At 43.7% G+C, this 22845-nt stretch overlaps 3 protein-coding genes and 1 long non-coding RNA gene across 5 annotated transcripts; 1 reads left to right on the top strand and 3 right to left on the bottom strand.

Annotated features, from left to right (window-relative positions):
• Window positions 1–204: 204 nt before the first annotated feature.
• On the top strand, window positions 205–1657 carry LOC124019601. Its single transcript, XM_046334989.1, has 2 exons — window positions 205–412; window positions 872–1657. Exons 1-2 carry the CDS (start codon window positions 293–295, stop codon window positions 1478–1480), a joined length of 729 nt encoding a protein of 242 aa, XP_046190945.1. The 5' UTR covers window positions 205–292; the 3' UTR covers window positions 1481–1657.
• Window positions 1658–1992: 335 nt separating this feature from the next.
• On the bottom strand, window positions 1993–14780 carry stmn2a (stathmin 2a). The gene is made up of 5 exons (XM_046334990.1): window positions 14617–14780; window positions 8929–9027; window positions 7796–7968; window positions 7035–7226; window positions 1993–3739 (listed from the first exon to the last, which is right to left on the bottom strand). The coding sequence occupies exons 1-5, from the start codon at window positions 14633–14635 to the stop codon at window positions 3680–3682; spliced, it is 543 nt and encodes a 180-aa protein (XP_046190946.1). The 5' UTR covers window positions 14636–14780; the 3' UTR covers window positions 1993–3679.
• A 1416-nt stretch (window positions 14781–16196) lies between these two features.
• upp1 (uridine phosphorylase 1) lies at window positions 16197–22626 on the bottom strand. 2 transcript variants are annotated; one of them, XM_046334983.1, is made up of 8 exons: window positions 22368–22626; window positions 22064–22120; window positions 21387–21504; window positions 20464–20622; window positions 19122–19236; window positions 18028–18237; window positions 17620–17766; window positions 16197–17216 (listed from the first exon to the last, which is right to left on the bottom strand). In XM_046334983.1, the coding sequence occupies exons 2-8, from the start codon at window positions 22114–22116 to the stop codon at window positions 17020–17022; spliced, it is 999 nt and encodes a 332-aa protein (XP_046190939.1). In that variant the 5' UTR covers window positions 22117–22120; window positions 22368–22626; the 3' UTR covers window positions 16197–17019. The 2 variants fall into 2 exon arrangements, with proteins under 2 accessions (XP_046190939.1, XP_046190940.1); XM_046334984.1 differs by lacking the exon at window positions 21387–21504 and having other exon boundaries at window positions 22368–22625.
• Window positions 19245–20427, bottom strand: LOC124019597. Its single transcript, XR_006835810.1, has 3 exons — window positions 20161–20427; window positions 19750–20030; window positions 19245–19694 (listed from the first exon to the last, which is right to left on the bottom strand). It is a non-coding gene; the product is annotated as an uncharacterized LOC124019597 (long non-coding RNA).
• Window positions 22627–22845: the final 219 nt, after the last annotated feature.

The following is a 22845-nucleotide window of genomic DNA, read 5'->3' as shown; positions in this document are numbered from 1 at the left end:
GTTAATTTCAGAAACTCAGAACTAAAATGTTACTTATTTGCTCCAGATACTCATTTTAAATGATGTTGTCTGTCCACTCGAGATTAGGAGTCTTTTTATATTAAGCAATAGTGGTGGAACTGTGAACCCAGACAGCAGAACAGGACAGTGGGAGGAGCTATGGGAGGACGGCCTCATTGTACTGGCTGATCTGTTGTACCATGAAAGGCAGAGAAGAGCAAACATTAGATCATATAAAGACTGGAACTATCATTAGCATTACTGAAACATCAACAGGCAGAGTGAGACAGATATGATGCTGGCTGTGTGTGTCACTGTTGTCCTGGGCCTTCTCTCAGTGAGTGGCTCCCAGGCGGCCCCTTTAACCTGTGAGGATCTCCTGAGACCACTGGAACTGAGCAGTGTCACTCAGGTACTATCTACTGAACTGTACTGTCTGTCTGTCCATCTACCTGTCTGTCTGTCCGTCTACCTGTCTGTCCGTCTGTCTGTCCGTCGACCTGACTGTCCATCTGTCTGTCCATCTACCTGTCTACCTGTCCGTCTGTCCGTCTGTCCGTCTGTCCGTCACTCCGTCACTCCGTCTGTCACTCCGTCTGTCACTCTGTCTGTCTGTCTGTCTGTCTGTCTGTCTGTCTGTCTGTCTGTCTGTCTGTCTGTCTGTCTGTCTGTCTGTCTGTCTGTCTGTCTGTCTGTCTGTCTGTCTGTCTGTCTGTCTGTCTGTCTGTCTGTCTGTCCGTACGCCTGTCTGTCTGTCTGTCTGTCCGTACGCCTGTCTGTCCGTCGTCTGTCTGTCCAACAATGATTAGAGAGACAGGGTTGTTTGTGTCAGCTGACCCAGTTATTGTCTACCTGCCTTTCCATCTTGCAGACTCTGGGGAAGTGGATGTATATTGCTGAGAGTTCAGACCGTCCTTTCTGGGAACAAATACTGTATACCTTATTACACAGTGCCTGGATAGAGGTCTCTGTGCCGGTCGGTACCCAGAACAACATTCTTGACATCGCTCAGTTCTATGGCATCGGTATTCCACATCTAAATACTTTTGGATTCGGATGCTCCAGGATCAACTCTAACTTTACTCTGCATGACAATAACACATGGACCTCAGTGAGCCCCATCCCTGTAACTGAGGTTCTCCTGACAACGTGCTCAGACTGTCTCCTGACCCTGGAGAGATGGGATGATGATGGGAAGACCTACACCTCTCTAACACTCTACAGTAGGAGACGGGAGCTCACTGCTACTGAACTAGACTTCTATATGAAACAGGTGGATTGTCTCAGTCTGCCACCAGCGATGTTCATTGATCCAAAGAAAGAGCTCTGTCTCGACACAACTCCACTCGTAGAAGATCAAATTGCGAAGGAAGTTGAGAATGCAGTTGAACTTATTTCAGAGATTCCAAGAATGCTCAGAAATGCATTTGAACAATTAAAGAATTCTGTTTATCAGGCATTTTCTGACATTTTCTGGTAATGATTAATCCTCATTCCCTGATTGGTTTGCTGCACACCATGTGGGCAACAGTAACCCAGGGTTACAGTACCTAACCCAGCAAGCCTGTAAACAGTCCCTGATGCCTTGATGTGGATCCAAACTCCACTCTGCTCATGTTGCTCTACATTCAACACAATAAATCCAGATTAAGACAAATGTGATTTACATTGTTTTGTTTGTCCCAATAACCAGCTACAATCGGGAGCATGTAAAAAGAAAAGGAAATAAAATAATGGGTGAAAGTCTACTTCCGGGTTTCTCAAACTGGGTCCCGGGGCCCCCAAGGGAACGTTTGGTCCCCAGGACCGAGTTAGGGACCCCTGTTCTACTGACATCACTTACAGTAGCCTACTCAACGTCTCTTATCGACAGCAGGACAGTCATTCCTAAAACATCAACCACTCAACATGTTTAGGTCATTTGTTCATTTATTTGGCAGTTTAAATGTTCCCTTGTCTTTAGCACAGAAAATAATGAGATGGTACATGTCATGTTGACAGAAGCCCAAAGCTTTATTCAGCGAAGCTTGAGACACATGGAGGGAGAACACTTGTGCTGTAGTAGTCAGCATGTGGAGGATGCAGGCAGATAGTTGTGACATATTTAAACAGAGTCATTGTAGTGTGCTGAATGTAGAGTATCCATTCTCTATGTATGGAACTACCAGAGAGATATGACACCTCACTTGAAACACACACACACACACACACACACACACACACACACACACACACACACACACACACACACACACACACACACACACACACACACACACACACACACACACACACACACACACACACACACACACACACACGTAGACTTAGAGTGGACATGTGTGTTGGTGTTAGTCTGTCAAGATAAAGGAAAGGGGGCTTTAGAACATTCTACTGGCCAGGATGTCATGTATGGTGGCTCTATGATGTCATGTATGGTGGCTCTATGATGTCATTTATGGGGGCTCTATGATGTCATGTATGGGGGCTCTATGATGTCATGTATGGGGGCTCTATGATGTCATGTATGGGGGCTCTATGATGTCATCATAACATTCAAGTCTCCAGATTCCGTGGACATATCAGACTCGAGTAAAGCTAAAGTTAATCACCTGGCCTGCATCCCAAATGGAACACTACACCCTTTTTTTCTGCACTACTCTGGTCAACAGCAGTGCACTTTATAGGGAACAGGCTGCCATATATAGTCAGGGGTCAGTCTGGAGGAAGTGATAAACAGCTGCACCCTCTGGAGACACATTGTTAAAGAGGACCAATCACCTCTCTTGTTCCAGCTACCTCAAGATCATTTGAGGACATGTGGACATTTTAAGCCGAGAGTTTGGCAGATTTTTAATGTGAGTTCACAGCATGTGTGTAATTGTGTGTGTGTGTGTGTGTGTGTGTGTGTGTGTGTGTGTGTGTGTGTGTGTGTGTGTGTGTGTGTGTGTGTGTGTGTGTGTGTGTGTGTGTGTGTGTGTGTGTGTGTGTGTGTGTGTGTGTGTGTGTGTGTGTGTGTGTGTGTTGATAAGATGGGATGCGCTGTCAGGAGTCTGAGTTCACTACCTGTTAACATTCTTCACAAAGACACAGAAACTGACATCATCAGAAAACAATGCAAACGTCAGCTAACAACCAACTCACAACACCAAAAAAAGACTTTCACAAAGAAATTATTGTAGATTCAAATTTCAATAACCAATAAATAATTAGATAACAAAAGAAACATTTGAAATTGTACAACACAGTGCATTTGATACACTTGTTTGCGCTCAATCAGCCTAGCCTACCCATCAAGATAGATACAAAAAGGAACTATTTACAAAATAATACCCATGATTTCATGAATTATCTAATGGAAAATACTGTTAATACTGAGTGTGTGTGTGTGTGTGTGTGTGTGTGTGTGTGTGTGTGTGTGTGTGTGTGTGTGTGTGTGTGTGTGTGTGTGTGTGTGTGTGTGTGTGTGTGTGTGTGTGTGTGTGTGTGTGTGTGTGTGTGTGTGTGTGTGTGTGTGTGTGTGCATGTGTGTATGGATGGGTCAGGGTGGGTGGTGTAGTGTGTTGGTAGTGAAGTCCTCCACCCTCCAGGACTCCAGGGCTTGCTGTCTGCTGTGGAGTTTCCAGGGGTGAGGCTGGGTGGAGGGACGTGATTGGTGGACGTTGGGGAGAGGTGGGGCTCACGCTGTCAGCTCCTCCCTCAGCTCTTTGTTCCTGCGAACCACGGCTGCGTGTCTCTCCTGAAACACAGGTCACAGACACCACAGATAGAGAGGAGGAAGTTAACATCCACACTGGACAGGAAGTTAGAGCTGTAGCTTACACAGGCAGGATGCACCCCTAGTGGTCTCTTAGAATGAAGTCTCTAGTTTCATTATAGTTCTATCATTCTAATTCTAGATCACACCTTCTCCTGCAGGCGTTCCATCATGGCTGCCAGGGTGGCCTGGCGGTTCTCCTTGATCTGCTCCATCTTACATTACTGTTACATTACTACCCTGCTACACCATTACTACAATACCATTACTACTACCACATAACTAGTACTGCTACTGCAGTACTACTACTACTTCTACTACTACAATTTCAATACTACTACTACAACTACAGTACTACTACTACTATTTCAATACTACTACTACTACAACTACAGTACTATTACTACTTCTACAGTACTACTACTACTATTTCAATACTACTACTACTACAACTACAGTACTACTACTACTATTTCAATACTACTACTACTACAACTACAGTACTATTACTACTTCTACAGTACTACTACTACTATTTCAATACTACTACTACTACTACAACTACAGTACTACTACTACTATTTCAATACTACTACTACTACAACTACAGTACTACTACTACTATTTCAATACTACTACTACTACAACTACAGTACTATTACTACTTCTACAGTACTACTACTACTATTTCAATACTACTACTACTACTACAACTACAGTACTACTACTACTATTTCAATACTACTACTACTACAACTACAGTACTATTACTACTTCTACAGTACTACTACTACTATTTCAATACTACTACTACTACAACTACACTACTACTACTACTACTACTATTACAGTAGTACTACTATAGTATTACTATTACGACTACTACTACTACTACAACTTCTACAGTACTGCTACTACTACTACTATTACAGTACTACTACTACTACTACTACTACAACAGTATTACTACAGTATTACTATTACTACTACTACAACTACTACAGTACTGCTACTACTACTAGATTTACAGTTCTCCTACTACAGTATTACTATTACGACAGTAGTACTAATACAGTACTACAATTACTACAGTATTCATACTAGTAATACCACTGGTAGCTAATACTGAATACCGTATTACACAGTGCCTGGATAAAGGTCTTAGACTTCTTTGGCTTCAGTATTCCGGATCAGAGGACTCTGGTGCTTCAGGATCAACTCTAACTTTACTCTGCATGACAATAACACATGGACCTCAGTGAGCCCCAGCCCTGTTACTGAGGTTCTCCTGACAACGTGCTCAGACTGTCTCCTGACCCTGGAGAGATGGGATGAGGATGGGAAGACCTTCACCTCTCTAACGCTCTACAATAGGAGAAGGGAGCTCACTGCTACTGAACTGGACTGTCTCTACTGCTACTACTACTACTACTACCACTACAACTCCATTAATACTACTACATTACTATTACTACTACTATTACTACTACTACTACTACTACTGTACTACTACTACTACTACTAATACTACTACTGCTGCTACACTACTACTAATACTACAATACAACTACTACTACTACTACTACAACTCCATTAATACTACTACAGTACTACTACTATTACTATTACTACTACTACTACTACTACTACTGCTACTACTCTATTACTACTGCTACACTACTACTAATACTACAATACTACTACTACTAGTACTACTACTACTCCATAACTACTTCTACTAGTACTACTCCATTAATACTACACTCCTACTACTACTACTACTACTACTACTACTACTACTACTACTACTACTACTACATTACTACTACCACTACTACTACTACCACTACTACATTACTACTACCACTACTACTACTACTACTACTATAGTACTAATACTACTACTACTACTACTACTTCTACACCTGCATTGCTTGCTGTTTGGGGTTTTAGGCTGGGTTTCTGTACAGCACTTTGAGATATCAGCTGATGTACGAAGGGCTATATAAATACATTTGATTTGATTTGAAATTTGATTTGATTTACTACTACTACTACTCCATGACTACTACACCAGTACTACTTCTACAGTACTACTGCTACTACAGTATTACTACTACTGCTACTACTACACTATCACTACTTCTACTGCTACTACTGCATTACTACTACTACTACTCCATTGTTACTACTACTACAGTAGTACTACTACTGCTGCTACTACTACTACACTACTACTACTTCTACTGCTACTACTCCATTACTACTAATACTACTCCATTGATATTACTACTAATACTACTACTACGACTACTACAATATTACTACTTCTACTGCTACTACTCCATTACTACTACTACTACTACTACTCCATTGCTACTACTACTAATACTACTACTACTATGACTACTACTCTATTACTGCTACTACACTACTACTACTGCTATTACTACTTATACCACTACTACTAGTACTACTCAATTACTACTACTACAGTACTATTACTACTATTACTACTACTACTATTCCATTACTGCAACTACTACTACTACTACTACAGTATTACTACTACTACTACTCCATTGCTACTACTACTACTACTACTAGTACTCCAGTATTACTACAACTACTACTACTCCATTATTACTACTACTACAGTATTACTGCCACTATTATGATACTAATATTACTACTACTACTGCTACTCCATTGATACTACTGCTAGTAGTAGTATTAGTAGTAGTAGTAGTAGCAGTAGTAGTAATCTTAGTATTAGTATTAGTAGTGGCAGTAGTACTGTAGTAGTAGAATAGTAGCAGTAGTAGTAGTCGTAGTAATACTAGTAGTTTTAGTAATAGTAGTAGCAGTAGGACTGTATTAGTAGTAGTAGTAGTAGTAGCAGTAGTATTAGTAGTAGTAATACTGTAGTAGTAGTAGTATACTACTACTACTACTACTACTACTACTACTACTACTACTACTACTCCATTATTACTACTACTACTTCTACTGCTACTACTACTACTACTACTACTACTACTCCATTACTACTACTAATACTGCTACTACTACAAATACTACTACTACTACTCCATTACTACTACTACTACTACTACTACTACTACTACTACTGTACTACTGCTACTACTAATACTAATACTTATACTAATACTAATACTACTACTAGTACTCCATTATTACTACAACTACTACATCTACTACTGGTTCTACTATTCCATTACTACTTCTACAGTACTACTGGCCAGTCTTCTCTCACCTTCTCCTGCAGGCGTTCCATCATGGCTGCCAGGTGGGCCTCCCGGTTCTCCTTGATTTGCTCCATCTTCATGGTGAGCTTCTCCTCTGCCATTTTGCTGAAGTTGTTGTTCTCTTCCATGGCCTTGAGCAGCACATCCCTCTCATGCTCCCTCTTCTCTGCCAGGGCCCTCAGCACCTGGGCCTCCTGGGACTGGACCACAGAGAGACCATGGATGTCACCATAGAGTTGGAATCACTAGAATGGTCAAAGCACCTCAGACAATAGTAATTTAAAAACAAGTTGTATTTGATTTTAATTTCGTGGTATCCAATTGTTAGTAATTACTATCTTGTCTCATCGCTACACCTCCTGTACGGGCTCGGGAGAGACAAAGGTCGAAAGCCATGCGTCCCTAGACCACTGCGCCACCCGGGAGGCCCAGACAATAGTAATTTGACTGGTACATTCAATATGGCCGCCGATCCATCCACCACGGAATATGAACTTGAATGGGACAGCTGTTCTGTTGATTCTAATTATATGTATATTAATGATTATATCAAAACGCAGGGCCCTGGGGTTGCCTACTCAAAGATCTAGAATTCTATACACTCTAAGGGAAAAAAGCTGCTATCAGACAGCCGTCATTTTGGTTCCAGGTAGAACCATGGAACCAAAAAGGGTTCTACTAAGGGGACAGCCGAAGAACACTTTTGGGATCTTTTTTCTTAGAGTACCTACTGTTTTTATCATTCTAGTTCTATAGTTCTACTACGCACCCTCCTCCGGTCCTCAGCTGCCTCCAATTTCTTCTGGATGTCCTCTAGGGACACTTCCCTCTTGGGGGGCGAAGCGATGCTGTGGGCCGTATCTGACACCGGGGAAGGGGGCTTCAGAATCACCTCAAAGGCCTGGCCCGATGCCCGCTTGTTGATTGGCTTCACCTCCATGTCTGAAAACAAGTGAAAAGATGTATTATTTTTTTCTGTGGTCTGGTCTTCTGGGTTCTGGCCTTCTGGGGTCGGATCTTCTGGGTTTTGAGGTCTGGTCTTCTGGGTCTGGTCTTCTGGGTTCTGGCCTTCTGGGGTCGGATCTTCTGGATTTTGAGGTCTGGTCTTCTGGGGTCTGGTCTTCTGGGGTCTGGTCTTCTGGGGTCTGGCCTTCTGGGTTCTGGTCTCCTGGGTTCTGGTCTTCTGGTCTTCTGGGTACTGGTCTTCTGGGGTCTGGTCTTCTGGAGTCTGGTCTTCTGTGTTCTGGGGTCTGGTCTTCTGGGTTCTGGTCTTCTGAGGTCTGGTCTTCTGGGGACTGGTCTTATATTATTTTTACTCTTTTCTACATTGTAGAAGACATCAACATGATGAAATAATACATATGGAATCATGTAGTAACCAAAAAGTGTTAAATAAATCAAAATATATTTTATATTTAAGATTCTTCAAAGTAGACACCCTTTGCCTTTGAGGTTACCTGGAGGTGTGTTGGGTCATTGTCCTGTTGAAAAACCCTTGAATGAGGTGTGTAAAACTTCTGACTGGTATTTTATATATATACAGTAAATATATATTTTATTTTTTTTATATTTTTTATTTTAAAATCTTTTTTTTCCTTTTTTTTTTTTCTTATAGTTTCCTAAAACTCACGTGTTTTTGAAAAACTCACGTACGCTTCTATAACTCTCGTCCCCTCGGAACGAGCTCAGCCAAGACAATACTCAAAACAAATTGTGAGCCAGGGCAACAAACTGGCTGAACGCAAAACACAAAACGTATTACCTGCCCACCCTTGGGAGATAATCAGCCACTAAGCTGTCCTTACCACAGACATGTCTGATTTCAAGAGGAAACTCCTGCAATATCTGTAGTAACTTTCCTATCCTGATTGGTTCTTACCTCTCGTGTGACCTGGTTCTTACCTTCGAACTCACAGACGACCAGCTTGTTGCGTGCCTCTGGATAAAAGCAGGAACAGATGAGGGAGAAGACAGACAGCTCCTTCATCTTCTCTCTGTATGCTGAGGGAATACAAACACACCAGACTGTTAACTACGTGGAGGAGTCCAAAATGGCCCCCTATTCCATTTATAGTGCTTTAGCACCCTATTCCCTATATAGTACTTTAGCACCCTATTCTCTATATAGTGCAAAAGTAAAGCACTATAGGGAACAGGGTGCCATTTTTGACACAACCAAAGTCAGACACTTCTGCAGGGAGCCAGGTTCTACTGGACTCACCCTCCTCCGGTCCTCAGGGCACCGGGTTGCCGTTTGGTCTCGCCAATTTCTTCTGGATGTCTTTTCATCTAGGGACACTTCCTCGTGGAGTTCAGATGCTTTGGGGTTCTAATTTCACCGGCGATTGCTGCCCTCTCACAGCTCTTACTTCTGTCAAGACGTGTAAGTGCCCAGGAGCTCTCTAAAGAACACGTCCGCTCTCCTATCCTCTTACTTCTGTCAGCTTCAGACGTGGAGTTTTCCAGTCTGACGATGTTCATCCTTATGTCCTGGCCATTCCATGATGTGGGTAACCGTGAACTGCTCGCCATCCGCTAGCTAGGCGACTATGGAATGGCACCTATAGGAGATAACATTGTCATTATGCTGTTTATTGACTGTGGAATAAAGATCATTCATACAGGCTTGCTTCACACTGACAGTATAAAGCCTTGTTTGAGCCAGAGTTGCCCATAGAGAACATTCATACAGGCTTGCTTCACACTGACAGTATAAAGCCTTGTACGGGCCAGAGCGGCCCATAGAGAACATTCATACAGGCTTGCTTCACACTGACAGTATAAAGCCTTGTGCGGGCCAGAGCGGCCCATAGAGAACATTCATACAGGCTTGCTTCTCACTGACCGTATAAAGCCTTGTGCGGGCCAGAGCGGCCCATAGAGAACATTCATACAGGCTTGCTTCTCACTGACAGTATAAAGCGTGTTTCTTTGTCGGGCCAGGCCCATAGAGAACATTCATACAGGCTTGCTTCACTGACAGTATTGGCCTTGTGCGGGCCAGAGCGGCCCATAGAGAACATTCATACAGGCTTGCTTCTCACTGACAGTATAAAGCCTTGTGCGGGCCAGAGCGGCCCATAGAGAACATTCATACAGGCTTGCTTCACACTGACAGTATAAAGCCTTGTGCGGGCCAGAGCGGCCCATAGAGAACATTCATACAGGCTTGCTTCACACTGACAGTATAAAGCCTTGTGCGGGCCAGAGCTACTAAGGGGACCCATAGAGAACATTCATACAGGCTTGCTTCACACTGACAGTATAAAGTTCTATGTGTTCGGCCAGAGCGGCCCATAGAGAACATTCATACAGGCTTGCCTTCACACTGACAGTATCCTCTGTGCGGGCCAGAGCGGCCCATAGAGAACATTCATACAGGCTTGCTTCACACTGACAGTATAAAGCCTTGTGGGGCCAGAGCGGCCCATAGAGAACATTCATACAGGCTTTTGCTTCACACTCAGTATAAACCTGCGGGCCAGAGCGCCCATAGAGAACATTCATACAGGCTTGCTTCATGACTATTAAACTGGCAGGTAGGTAGCCTAGTGGGTAGTGGTTGGAGCTGCAGTATAGGTAGCCCAGTGAGAACATTCTGGGTGGTTGGGGCTGCAGGTAGATTTCTAGTGGGTAGTGGTTGGGGCTGCAGGTAGGTAGCCTAGTGGGAGTGGTTGGGGCGGCAGGTAGGTAGTTTTTAGTGGTTTTCACATTGTAGTGACATGGGGCTGCAGGATGAAATAAGCCTAGTGGGTAGTGGTTGGGGCTGCAGGTAGGTAGCCTAGTGGGTAGTGGTTGGGGCTGCAGGTAGGTAGCCTAGTGGGTAGTGGTTGGGGCTGCAGGTAGGTAGCCTAGTGGGTAGTGGTTGGGGCTGCAGGTAGGTAGCCTAGTGGGTAGTGGTTGGGGCTGCAGGTAGGTAGCCTAGTGGGTAGTGGTTAGTGGGGAACAGTAGGTAGGTAGCCTAGTTAGTGGTTGGGGCTGCAGGTAGGTAGCCTAGTGGGTAGTGGTTGGGGCTGCAGGTTTTTATTAGTGGTAGGTAATCTAGTGGGTAGTGGTTGGGGCTGCAGGTAGGTAGTCTAGTGGGTAGTGGTTGGGGCAGGTAGGGCAGGTAGGTAGTCTAGTGGGTAGTGGTTGGGGCTGCAGGTAGGTAGCCTAGTGGGTAGTGGTTGGGGCGGCCCAGGTAGGTAGCCTAGTCAGTGGTTGGGGCTGACAGGTAGGTCAAAGCCTAGTGGGTAGTGGCCAGGTAGGTAGCCAACAGTGGGTAGTGGTTGGAGCTGCAGGTAGGTAGCCTAGTGGGTAGTGGTTGGGGCGGCAGGTAGGTAGCCTAGTGGGTAGTGGTTGGGGCGGCAGGTAGGTAGCCTAGTGGGTAGTGGTTGGGGCGGCAGGTAGGTAGCCTAGTGGGTAGTGGTTGGGGCGGCAGGTAGGTAGTCTAGTGGGTAGTGGTTGGGGCTGCAGGTAGGTAGCCTAGTGGGTAGTGGTTGTGGGGCTGCAGGTAGGTAGCCTAGTGGGTAGTGGTTGGGGCTGCAGGTAGGTAGCCTAGTGGGTAGTGGTTGGGGCTGCAGGTAGGTAGTCTAGTGGGTAGTGGTTGGGGCGGCAGGTAGGTAGCCTAGTGGGTAGTGGTTGGGGCGGCAGGTAGCCTAGTGGGTAGTGGTTGGGGCGGCAGGTAGGTAGCCTAGTGGGTAGTGGTTGGGGCGGCAGGTAGGTAGTCTAGTGGGTAGTGGTTGGGGCTGCAGGTAGGTAGTCTAGTGGGTAGTGGTTGGGGCGGCAGGTAGGTAGCCTAGTGGGTAGTGGTTGGGGCTGCAGGTAGGTAGCCTAGTGGGTAGTGGTTGGGGCTGCAGGTAGGTAGCCTAGTGGGTAGTGGTTGGGGCTGCAGGTAGGTAGCCTAGTGGGTAGTGGTTGGGGCTGCAGGTAGGTAGCCTAGTGGGTAGTGGTTGGGGCTGCAGGTAGGTAGCCTAGTGGGTAGTGGTTGGGGCGGCAGGTAGGTAGGTGGGGTAGCTAGTGGGTAGTGGTTGGTTGGGGCGGCAGGTAGGTAGCCTAGTGGGTAGTGGTTGGGGCGGCAGGTAGGTAGCCTAGTGGGTAGTGGTTGGGGCTGCAGGTAGGTAGCCTAGTGGGTAGTGGTTGGGGCGGCAGGTAGGTAGCCTAGTGGGTAGTGGTTGGGGCTGCAGGTAGGTAGCCTAGTGGGTAGTGGTTGGGGCTGCAGGTAGGTAGCCTAGTGGGTAGTGGTTGGGGCTGCAGGTAGGTAGCCTAGTGGGTAGTGGTTGGGGCTGCAGGTAGGTAGTCTAGTGGGTAGTGGTTGGGGCGGCAGGTAGCCTCGTGGTTAGAGCATTGAGCTAGTAACCTGAAAGGTTGCTAGATCAAATCCCCAAGCTGACAATGTAAAAATCTGTGGTTTTGCACCTGAACAAGGAAGTTAACCCACTGTTCCTAGGCCGTCATTGTAAATAAGAGTTTGTTCTTAACTGTCTTGCCTGGTTAAATAAAATAATAAAACGCCTTGCCAGAGCAGCCCATAACTGATCATGATTTTCTGTTGAACTTGAGCTCTATTAATGAATTCTATCATGATCTGACAACAGTAAGCTAATGGACATTAGCTAAAGGCTAGATGCCACTCTATCTTAATAGTGTTTAAATTGTCGTTATTACGAGGAAGTCATCACTTCAATAGTGACAGAGGGATTTAGAAGAGACAGGCTCTGTCCAAATTCAAAATGGCACCCTTTGGATCAGGGCCCCATATGGCACACACGAAGTCTCTACCTCAATACCAACACAAAAATAAATACCTAGTGTATTACTATCACCCTACTGTATTAGGTTCTAGTAGCTCTGACTCCACTAAGGTACAGCGTCAGAGAGCGAGAGAGAGAGCTCTGTCCGAAGAAGATTGCAGATTGTCAATACTGATTAGCCAACTACTGCAAAGGCCAGCAGCGTGTGGAGCGGCCCATTGCTGCAGGGCTGGCCACTATCCCAGCCTGCTGTCTGGCGGCCTGCTATACAAGGCGTGCCATGGCTCACTGCTCAACACAGCCTGCTGTCTGGCGGCCTGCTACACCTGCGTGCCATGGCCCACTGCTCAACACAGTCTGCTGTCTGGCGGCCTGCTACACCTGCGTGCCATGGCCCACTGCTCAACACAGCCTGCTGTCTGGCGGCCTGCTACACCTGCGTGCCATGGCTCACTGCTCAACACAGCCTGCTGTCTGGCGGCCTGCTACACCTGCGTGCCATGGCCCACTGCTCAACACAGCCTGCTGTCTGGCGGCCTGCTACACCTGCGTGCCATGGCTCACTGCTCAACACAGCCTGCTGTCTGGCGGCCTGCTACACCTGCGTGCCATGGCCCACTGCTCAACACAGCCTGCTGCCACATGTCATCAGAATCACTAAGATCCAATGGAACTGCATGGAACCATTTCCATTCCATGATAGAATATAGGCCCTACTGAACATAGAATACATTCCGGCACTATGGAAGCCCAAGAGCAAATATTTCTAGGTAAAACAGAGATCAGAGAACAGGAAGTAGGCCTATGCCTTTTAAGTGTTGGCTAATTCTATTGTCAGACTAGACAGAAAAGAGAATCAACTCTTTTGGATAATCAATCACTTTTACAGATCCACTAAGAAACAACTCAGAAAAATGTCAAACAAGAGATAAAGCAACAAATAGTTTTCTCTCCCCCTTTATTGTGTAGAATCCTCCACTAAAACAAAATACTCTAGGCCTTACTGTGTGTTATATTGACATAGAACAGTTTAATTCAGTGTAGAATCCTCCACTAAAACAATATACTCTAGGCCTTACTGTGTGTTATATTGACATAGAACAGTTTAATTCAGTGTAGAATCCTCCACTAAAACAATATACTCTAGGCCTTATTGTTTAGCATTGGCATATCATGGCTGATATTGATGACAAGGCCCTTATTCATTTATACTTTTTGTTTAATATATTAAATGTAAACCACATTTACTGTAATTGAATTAAAACACACAAAACTGCCAAATGATCCTATATACATATCAGACGGTAACAAAAACATGACTAACTATTGTAGCCCAACAAATGAACCACCGAATTCAATGCATTGTCAGCACGCCCCTTTCATTCACCTAAAATTGATTCTCTATCATATTCGAACTCAAACAAGCGATATAACCGTTATATGAGTATACTCATAAAAGTACATAAATGAAAAAATAAATTATATCTCAGCCTGTCAAACTGAGTTGAAATGGTAGTCAGACCGGAGTATTGGGTGGGGTCTCTCTGCATTATGGTTCTACTAGAGCCGCCGCCGTATCACCAGCAGTAGGTGCAGCGTTGTAAATAAAACCGCTATACATAAGAAAATAACTATCGCGCCAACATATTAAACAAAATAAATCTTACACTTGATATAAAATCGTAACATTCATAAAATGTCCAATCTAGAAGAGCAGTTTTTGGCTGCCGTCCCTACGGGCCCATATACTGTAATAAAATAATGAGGACGATGCAGGTGTCCGCGCAGATCTCAGCCTCCATCCCTATAACAAACTCTAACAATAATCCATGCTGAAAAATCTTACTCGCATCCTTACCAATTGCAGTTTTGGCCATGGCTGTCTGCGGGTGTTTTGCGGCTATGGTCTGAAGGGCGAAAATATTGTTTAAGGCACTGTGTCAGCGAAAAAGACCAGACCGGGGGCTGAGATCAGGATGAGAGGTGCGGAGCGAGCTGGAAGATGGGAGCGGTTGAATTATGAGCGTCTCTGCGCATGAGCAGATTGCTTGGCCACCCTCCGTCCTTTGACGCGCATCTCTCGTCGAGATCAGACATTCCATCCACAGCAGTAGAATATGCCTGGCGGTACCGGAGGAATAGCCTGCAGTAAAAATGTTACAGAGGTACATTTTGAGGAAAAACGAACAAAGTATTATATTTGAAATGTTTAAATACTTACAAATACACAACTTTACCAAAAGTGTGCTGACACCTGCTCATTGAACATCTCATTCCAAAATCATGGACATTAATATGGAGTTGGTCCCCCGTTGCTGCAATAACAGCCTCCACTCTTCTGGGAAGAATTTCCACTAGATGTTGGAACATTGCTGTGGGGTCTTGCTTCCATTTAGCCACAAGGACATTAGTGAGGTTGTGCATTACACATGGTAATCTTAGGCTTGTGTGTGGCTGCTCGGCCATGGAAACCCATTTCATGAAGCTCCCGATGAACAGTCCTGATTGTGCTTCCAGAGGCAGTTTGAATTTGATAGTGAGTGTTGCAACCAAAGACAGAGAATGTTTACGCTCCACGTGCTTCAGCACTTGGCGGTCCCGTGCGTGCGCTCATGTGTCCTACCACTTCGCGGCTGAGCCGTTGTTGCTTCTAGACGTTTCCAATTCATAATAACAGCACTTACTGAACAGTTGACCAGGCTAGCTCTATCAGGGCAGCTCTAGCAGGGCAACAATTTGACAAACTGACTTGCTGGAAAGGTGGCATCTTATGACGGTGCCACATTGAAAGTCACTGAGCTCTTCAGTAAGGCCATTCTACAGCCAATGTTTGTCTATGGAGATTGCATGGCGGTGTGCTCAATTTTATACACCTGTCAGCAACAGGTGTGGCTGAAATAGCCGAATCCACTAATTTGATGGGCTGTCCACATACTTTTGTATATATAGTGTATATTACAGTATATAAACCTATGGAACACATTAATGACCTAAACATATTCACAGGTCCCACTTGAACGCGCCCCTAGCTCACGTATGCTATAGGCTACCAGACCTTGTGAATGGCTTCAGACACAGCCAAAAAGGGGAAACATGGAGCATCATCACAATGTTGGTATAGAGAATTAGTGCATTTATCAATGAGACAAGGCAATGCTGCTAGGCGCAAGAGTCAATCAACTGAAATATGCATGACAGAAAATCCAAGGCCTGCCCGACACTGTGGGCCAGTTTCCCGGACACAGATAGTCCTGGACTATAAAGATAGTTTCCATGGAGAGTCTACACTGATCTTGCTTTTAAGTCCAGGTCCAGGTTTAATCTGTGTCCAGGAAACCTCCCGTACAGGGACGGCTTCTGTATCTGTACTTACTAAGGATCCCCATTAGCTGCTTCCTAAGGTTGATGACATAAACCCATTTGAATCACACTGAAATATTTACAGTATTTGTGGTTTTATTACTCATTAGGTGACATTAGAAGCACTCAGTTACATATTTTCTCAGTAACAGGACGACACATTGAATGTATGATTATGGTTTCAGAGCAACATTTGATAGTACAGTACAATGCAGTGTTGATAAGTCTTCAAAGTAGCTAAAGAGGTGCAGAGAAGTCTTATCTTTAATATTCATAACTTGCTCGTTACCATAGCTACAGCATATAAAACTAAAATATACATACTGGTGAATTAAAACAAAACATTTCATCTTAAAGGCTTGGGGTTAAAAAACAAACTGTGTATAATATATTTTCTAATGTTACACAAAGCAACAACTTATGGAACAAGCTACTTTACTTTGCTCAGCATTGGTTTATTTGGTATAAAAAAGAGGTAGTGTCAGGTAAGAGGTGTGTTTGATGTTTCTCATGACTAATTTGGTTACACTTAGCTACAATCCAGAAACAATAGATATGATAGATATAGATATATATTGGCTTCTATACGGTCAACGAATGCTATTGAGAATGATTGCGAAAATCCATAGTGAAAGCAGCCAGGCTATATGGAATGAATGACTGTGAATCAGTGCTGCCCTAAATTACACTTACACCGAGTATACAAAACATTAAGCCAACATTAAGCTTAATATATGATCCCTTATTGATGTCACATGTTAAATCCATTTCAATCAGTGTAGATGAAGTGGAGGAGACGGGTTAAAGAAGGGTTTTTAAGCCTTGTGACAATAGAGACATGGATTGTCTATGTGAGCCATTCAGATGGTGAAAGGGCAAGACAAACCTGCCTTTGAATGGGTTATGTAGTCGGTGCCTGGAGCAACGTTTTTTTGTCAAGAACTGAGGCTGAGGCTGAGGCTGAGGTTTGGAGCATCTTCTTGATCAGGTGACCGACCAGTATCTGAGGACGTTGTTGGTAGCTGTGGAGAACTTCATGAGAGCTGATCAGCTGGTCACCTTTCTGACGGTCCAATAGCGTCACACACACCACGGCCGCTTCAGAGGGACACAGTGACAGAGGACAGAGATGGATTATTTACTAGTCCTGAGTGCCAGTCTGCTACAGTATCATGCCAACTCCTCGAACATGAGACAGAGAGTTGGCACGACAACACAAACAGATCAAGGACCACCTTATTTATCTACCAGCAACACAATACAGAACTTTGATCCTACCAAAAGGTTCAACATTAGGACCTTCAAGGGAATGAATATGATGTAAAAACACATATTTAATACATCTATTCAAATACATATGCATCTTTATTTAATCTTTAACGCATATAAAGTCAAAGGTTTTGTTTCTTTATTTAAAAAAAAAGCTTTATGTCTGCGAACAACACTGGTAATACGGCCGGTACTGTCATCATGGAGAGCTACAACTACACCCGTGGGGTACCTTTCAGACCGCTGAGTTTACACATGGCAGCGAACACAGAAGACTCCATCTCGATGTTCCGAACCCCAGACTCATAGGCCTTGGTCAGGTAGTCCTGTTTATCCTTCTCTGTGTAGGAGCAGAAGGCCCCATCCAGACGCGCTTGTCCTGGACACACAAAATACCAGCTAGATACACACAGTAACTCTAGTAGGGCACATCCATATAACCTGAGTGCCAGTCTGTTAATGCCATCATGCCAACTCACTCACTGTCATGCCTAACATGTTGGGCTTTACAATGACAGCAATGGAGTTGACAGGGGCACAGACAGATCAGGTATCAAGTTAACACAGCATAACATTTTTTTTAAAAGACAGATTCGGAGACAACAAGCAGAAAAGTGAAGTAGCGTATAATAACCGACACCTTCATAGAAATCCATTGTGCACATAGTGTTTCCGATGACCGTCTCAAATTGACCCAGGTCCTTGCTACACTGGAGCAGCTCTTCAGCCAGACCTTGGTCCAGGTCCGTGCTGCGTACCACAGTATTCCCCAGGATGACCTGCTCCAACCTGGGCAGGAAGGTGGCGTCTACTGACTGCTTGGTGACAACAACCGTGCCAGGCTCAAGGCCTGGGGAGAGAAAGGGGAACAGAGTGGATAGACAATGTACAGCAAATATGGCTTGTTTATAGGCCTGTGTTCCAAATGGCACCCTTTTCCCTATAAAAGTACACTACTTTTGGGCCATACTTTTGAGCTCCCGAGTGGCACAGCGGTCTAAGGCACTGCATCTCAGTGCAAGCGGCATCACTGCAATCCCTGGTTTGAATCCAGGCTGCATCATATCTGGCTGTGATTGGGAGTCCCATAAGGCCGTGATTGGGAGTCCCACAGGGCCGTGATTGGGAGGCCCATAGGGCCGTGATTGGGAGTCCCATAGGGCCGTGATTGGGAGTCCCATAGGGCCGTGATTGGGAGTCCCATAGGGCCGTGATTGGGAGTCCCATAGGGCCGTGATTGGGAGTCCCACAGGGCCGTGATTGGGAGTCCCACAGGGCCGTGATTGGGAGGCCCATAGGGCCGTGATTGGGAGTCCCATAGGGCCGTGATTGGGAGTCCCATAGGGCCGTGATTGGGAGTCCCATAGGGCCGTGATTGGGAGTCCCATAGGGCCGTGATTGGGGGTCCCATAGGGCCGTGATTGGGAGTCCCATAGGGCCGTGATTGTAAATAAGAATTTGTTCTTAACTGACTTGCCTGGTTAAAGGTTAAAGAAAAATATATACATATATAGGGAATAGGGTGCCGTTTGGAACACATATTTAGATTAATCAAAGGACTTTAATTGATTGATTGATTGATTGATTGAAACACCCCATATTAGCGTTATTACTAGTTTGACTACAGTGGGATTCAGATGTGTTGTGGTTAATCAGAAAGGAATTCAATCATATCCAAAGCACATGAGAAGTACAACCAGACAGAAAACGTCTAAACAAACTCTCTAGGCCTACCTAATCCACCGGAGGTCCCAATGCGAAAGATGGTAACATCAGTGCAGCGAGCATGGTAGAGGAGCTTGATGAGCTCGTGTAACATGATGGCGATGGAAGGGATACCCATGCCATGCTGAAAAACAAAGAGAGAGAGAGAGACACGTGATGTCATAGATGTAGCACATTCCACCACCACAGTCTCACGTCAGATAGCGTGGCGACCTCGTCTGCACTAGTTCATGGCAACGCGGTTGAGTTAGAAGGACGACACTGATTAAGCCACTCAATTCAGTCTGTTCGGCAGAACACACTGCTACACTAACATGTTCATTTATTTTACAAAGAAACCTTATCTATTACTTTATATTACCTTTGCTACACTAACATGTTCATTTATTTTACAAAGAAACCTTATCTATTACTTTATATTACCTTTCAAACCCAGGATATGGATTACAATTCCACCCAAAGGTGCAACATTGTGAGTGCGTCCCAAATTGCAGCATATTACCTAGAGACGGCCTTTGTCCAGAGCCCTTGTCCAAAGTAGTTTAATATAGAGTACCATTTGAGATACAACTCATGTTAAACCTACTAACATCTAGTGACTCTAATAAACTACAAGTGATTGAAACCTGTGTTAAACCTACTAACATCTAGTGACTCTAATAAACTACAAGTGATTGAAACCTGTGTTAAACCTACTAACATCTAGTGACACTATAATAAACTACAAGTGATTGAAACCTGTGTTAAACCTACTAACATCTAGTGACTCTAATAAACTACAAGTGATTGAAACCTGTGTTAAACCTACTAACATCTAGTGACACTATAATAAACTACAAGTGATTGAAACCTGTGTTAAACCTACTAACATCTAGTGACACTATAATAAACTACAAGTGATTGAAACCTGTGTTAAACCTACTAACATCTAGTGACACTATAATAAACTAGTGATTGAAACTGTGTTAAACCTACTAACATCTAGTGACACTATAATAAACTACAAGTGATTGAAAGTGATTGACACTATAATAAACCTGTGTTAAACCTACTAACATCTAGTGACACTATAATAAACTACAAGTGATTGAAACCTGTGTTAAACCTACTAACATCTAGTGACACTATAATAAACTACAAGTGATTGAAACCTGTGTTAAACCTACTAACATCTAGTGACTCTATAATAAACTACAAGTGATTGAAACCTGTGTTAAACCTACTAACATCTAGTGACACTATAATAAACTACAAGTGATTGAAACCTGTGTTAAACCTACTAACATCTAGTGACACTATAATAAACTACAAGTGTTTGAAATGGCTAGTGGTATTGTATTTCTTCACTTACGCTGACGGACAACACAGGGCCAATCTTGTACATGGCATAGCGGTCAGTTCCTGCACAGATGTTGGGGTACTCAGCCTTGGGGTCCTCCAGACTCAGCTCTCCAGCAATGTACTCTATGAAGGACTTCATTCTCCAGGGACTGCCCCCAACACACACAAACTGAGACATGAACATAAGAACAGACGACGTAAATGTTAACGTCCTGGGAAGGAATACAAAACATCAATAGAAATGCAGGACTGCTTTCCTGAACACAGATTATTCCTACTCTATTTTTTATTTTATTTAACCGTTATTTAACTGGGCAGGTGTGTTAAGAACAAATGATTATTTAGAATGACGGCCTACCAAAAGGCCTCCTGTGGGAAATGGGGCTTGGATTAGAAATTAAAATATAGGACAAAACACACATCACGACAAGAGAGACACTACATAAGGAGAAATCTAAGACAACAACATAGCAAGGCAGCAACACATGACAACACAGCATGGTAGCAACACAACATGACAACAACATGGTAGCAACACAACATGACAACAACATGGTAGCAACACAACATGACAACAACGTGGTAACAACATGGTAGCAACACAACATGACAACAACATGGTAACAACATGGTAGCAGCACAAAACATGGTTCAAACAATTATTGAGCACAGACAACAGCACAAAGGACAAGAAGGTAGAGACAACAATACAATAAACCTAGTCCTGGATTAAAACACCATGGTCTTTGGTGAACGTCCATTGAAAGGGTTTTTTAGTCCAGGACTAAACTTAATGTGTATCTGGTAAACCAGCCCAATGTGTGAGGAATACAGAAAAGCTGACCTTATTGAATGCAGGAAATAAGATGTTATGAATGTCCATTTACTGACGCAATCTAGCTAGTAGCCTAATGAATCAATCAGTAATCTTACTTTGACATCGCCAAACATGGCAGGCAGGTTGTGTGTGGAGGTCCCCAGGTTAAAGTGGTAGAGAACGTCATCTTTCATCCCATCCAGGTGGGGGTTATGCACATAGACAGTACTTTCACTAAGAAAATCAATCATACAAGGACATTTAGGGAAGACCAGTCTATTATTGGACGACCTCCTAAACTTCTGGGTCCGTGTTCATGAAGCATATTTGGTTTTGGTTTCGACATGTTCAACATTGTCTTCGTATTACTGTTTGGCAATAGGATATAATCGCCTGGTTGTGAGTCATTTTCCTTTATGCTTGTAGGGTGTAATGTAATGCTCAATGATACGTGCTTCTGTGCAGGAAGTCCATTTCTCTGGATGACACACCTCTCTGCTGTTTCCTGCTTTTACGGATTACCTCAAATATAGTCCACTGATTAAAGGGAGTGGTTAGCCTACTGTCAAAAGTTAATGTAAAATGGACAGTACACAAGTCAATGTAAAATGTACAGTACACAAGTCAATGTAAAAATGTACAGTACAAAAGTAAAAGCTTTATCCGGGTGTTATTTGTCATGTTGACGTTGAATTCATTTAATTTTCAGACGACAACACGAATCAAATCACTTTGATGATATAGTTATAGACAATGACGTGATCCAACCATTACTTATTAGATGTTACTGTACCTCTCGCACAATGTCTCGTTCTTTTCATCACTGAAACCTGGTCCTGGTGCCATATTCCTGAAAAAAACGTAAGAAGCACAAACCACCGGAGCAAACACATGAAAATGAACTTGATTTCCAAATGTTGGATTTGTCAAATTCAGACATAGATATCGTCACTACTGGTCCAGTTAGTGATACGAACATCGGTTTCTGCGAGGATGTGATGTATCCCATATCGTAGTCTGTAGGCTAACATCGACTACTACCAACAATATGCCGGATGGTATGTCAGAGAAACAGCGATTGAATATATGTAGATTACCTGTAGCAGGTGGATGATTCGCATATGCACGATGCTGCGTTAGATGCGTCCCGTTTCCTAAATATCTATCTGCAATGTAGTACATGTATAAGATGCAGTAATTGAAAGCTGTGCTAAAGAACTTGTCACTGACATTGGGTTGTCACTAGTTATCACAGCCACAAAGTCAAAATTGTGTAGATCTTAATTAAAAATTCATGAAAACAACAATTTGTTTTTGGTCTTAATTAAAATGTGAGGCATGAAAAGGTTAGCAGTGCTGTTTGGGTTTAACATCTGGTTTTAAGAAGATAAATTGTAGAAATAGGCGGGGTTTAGCCATAATTATGACTTTGTGGCTGTGGCAACTCGTGATGACCCTGCCATTGACTGTATTTGAAGGTGTCACTAGTGAGTACGTTTACATGCGCATTTATAATTCGATATTATACGGATTATGGCAGTTGGCCGAGTACGGCAATAGTCAAGTAAACACTTT

This window comes from Oncorhynchus gorbuscha, unplaced genomic scaffold, assembly GCF_021184085.1.
Source record: "Oncorhynchus gorbuscha isolate QuinsamMale2020 ecotype Even-year unplaced genomic scaffold, OgorEven_v1.0 Un_scaffold_634, whole genome shotgun sequence".
In the NCBI taxonomy this organism is placed as follows: Eukaryota; Metazoa; Chordata; class Actinopteri; order Salmoniformes; family Salmonidae; genus Oncorhynchus; species Oncorhynchus gorbuscha.
The sequence above is the reverse complement of the archived record's forward strand: the minus strand, read 5'-3'. Positions and strand labels throughout refer to the sequence as shown.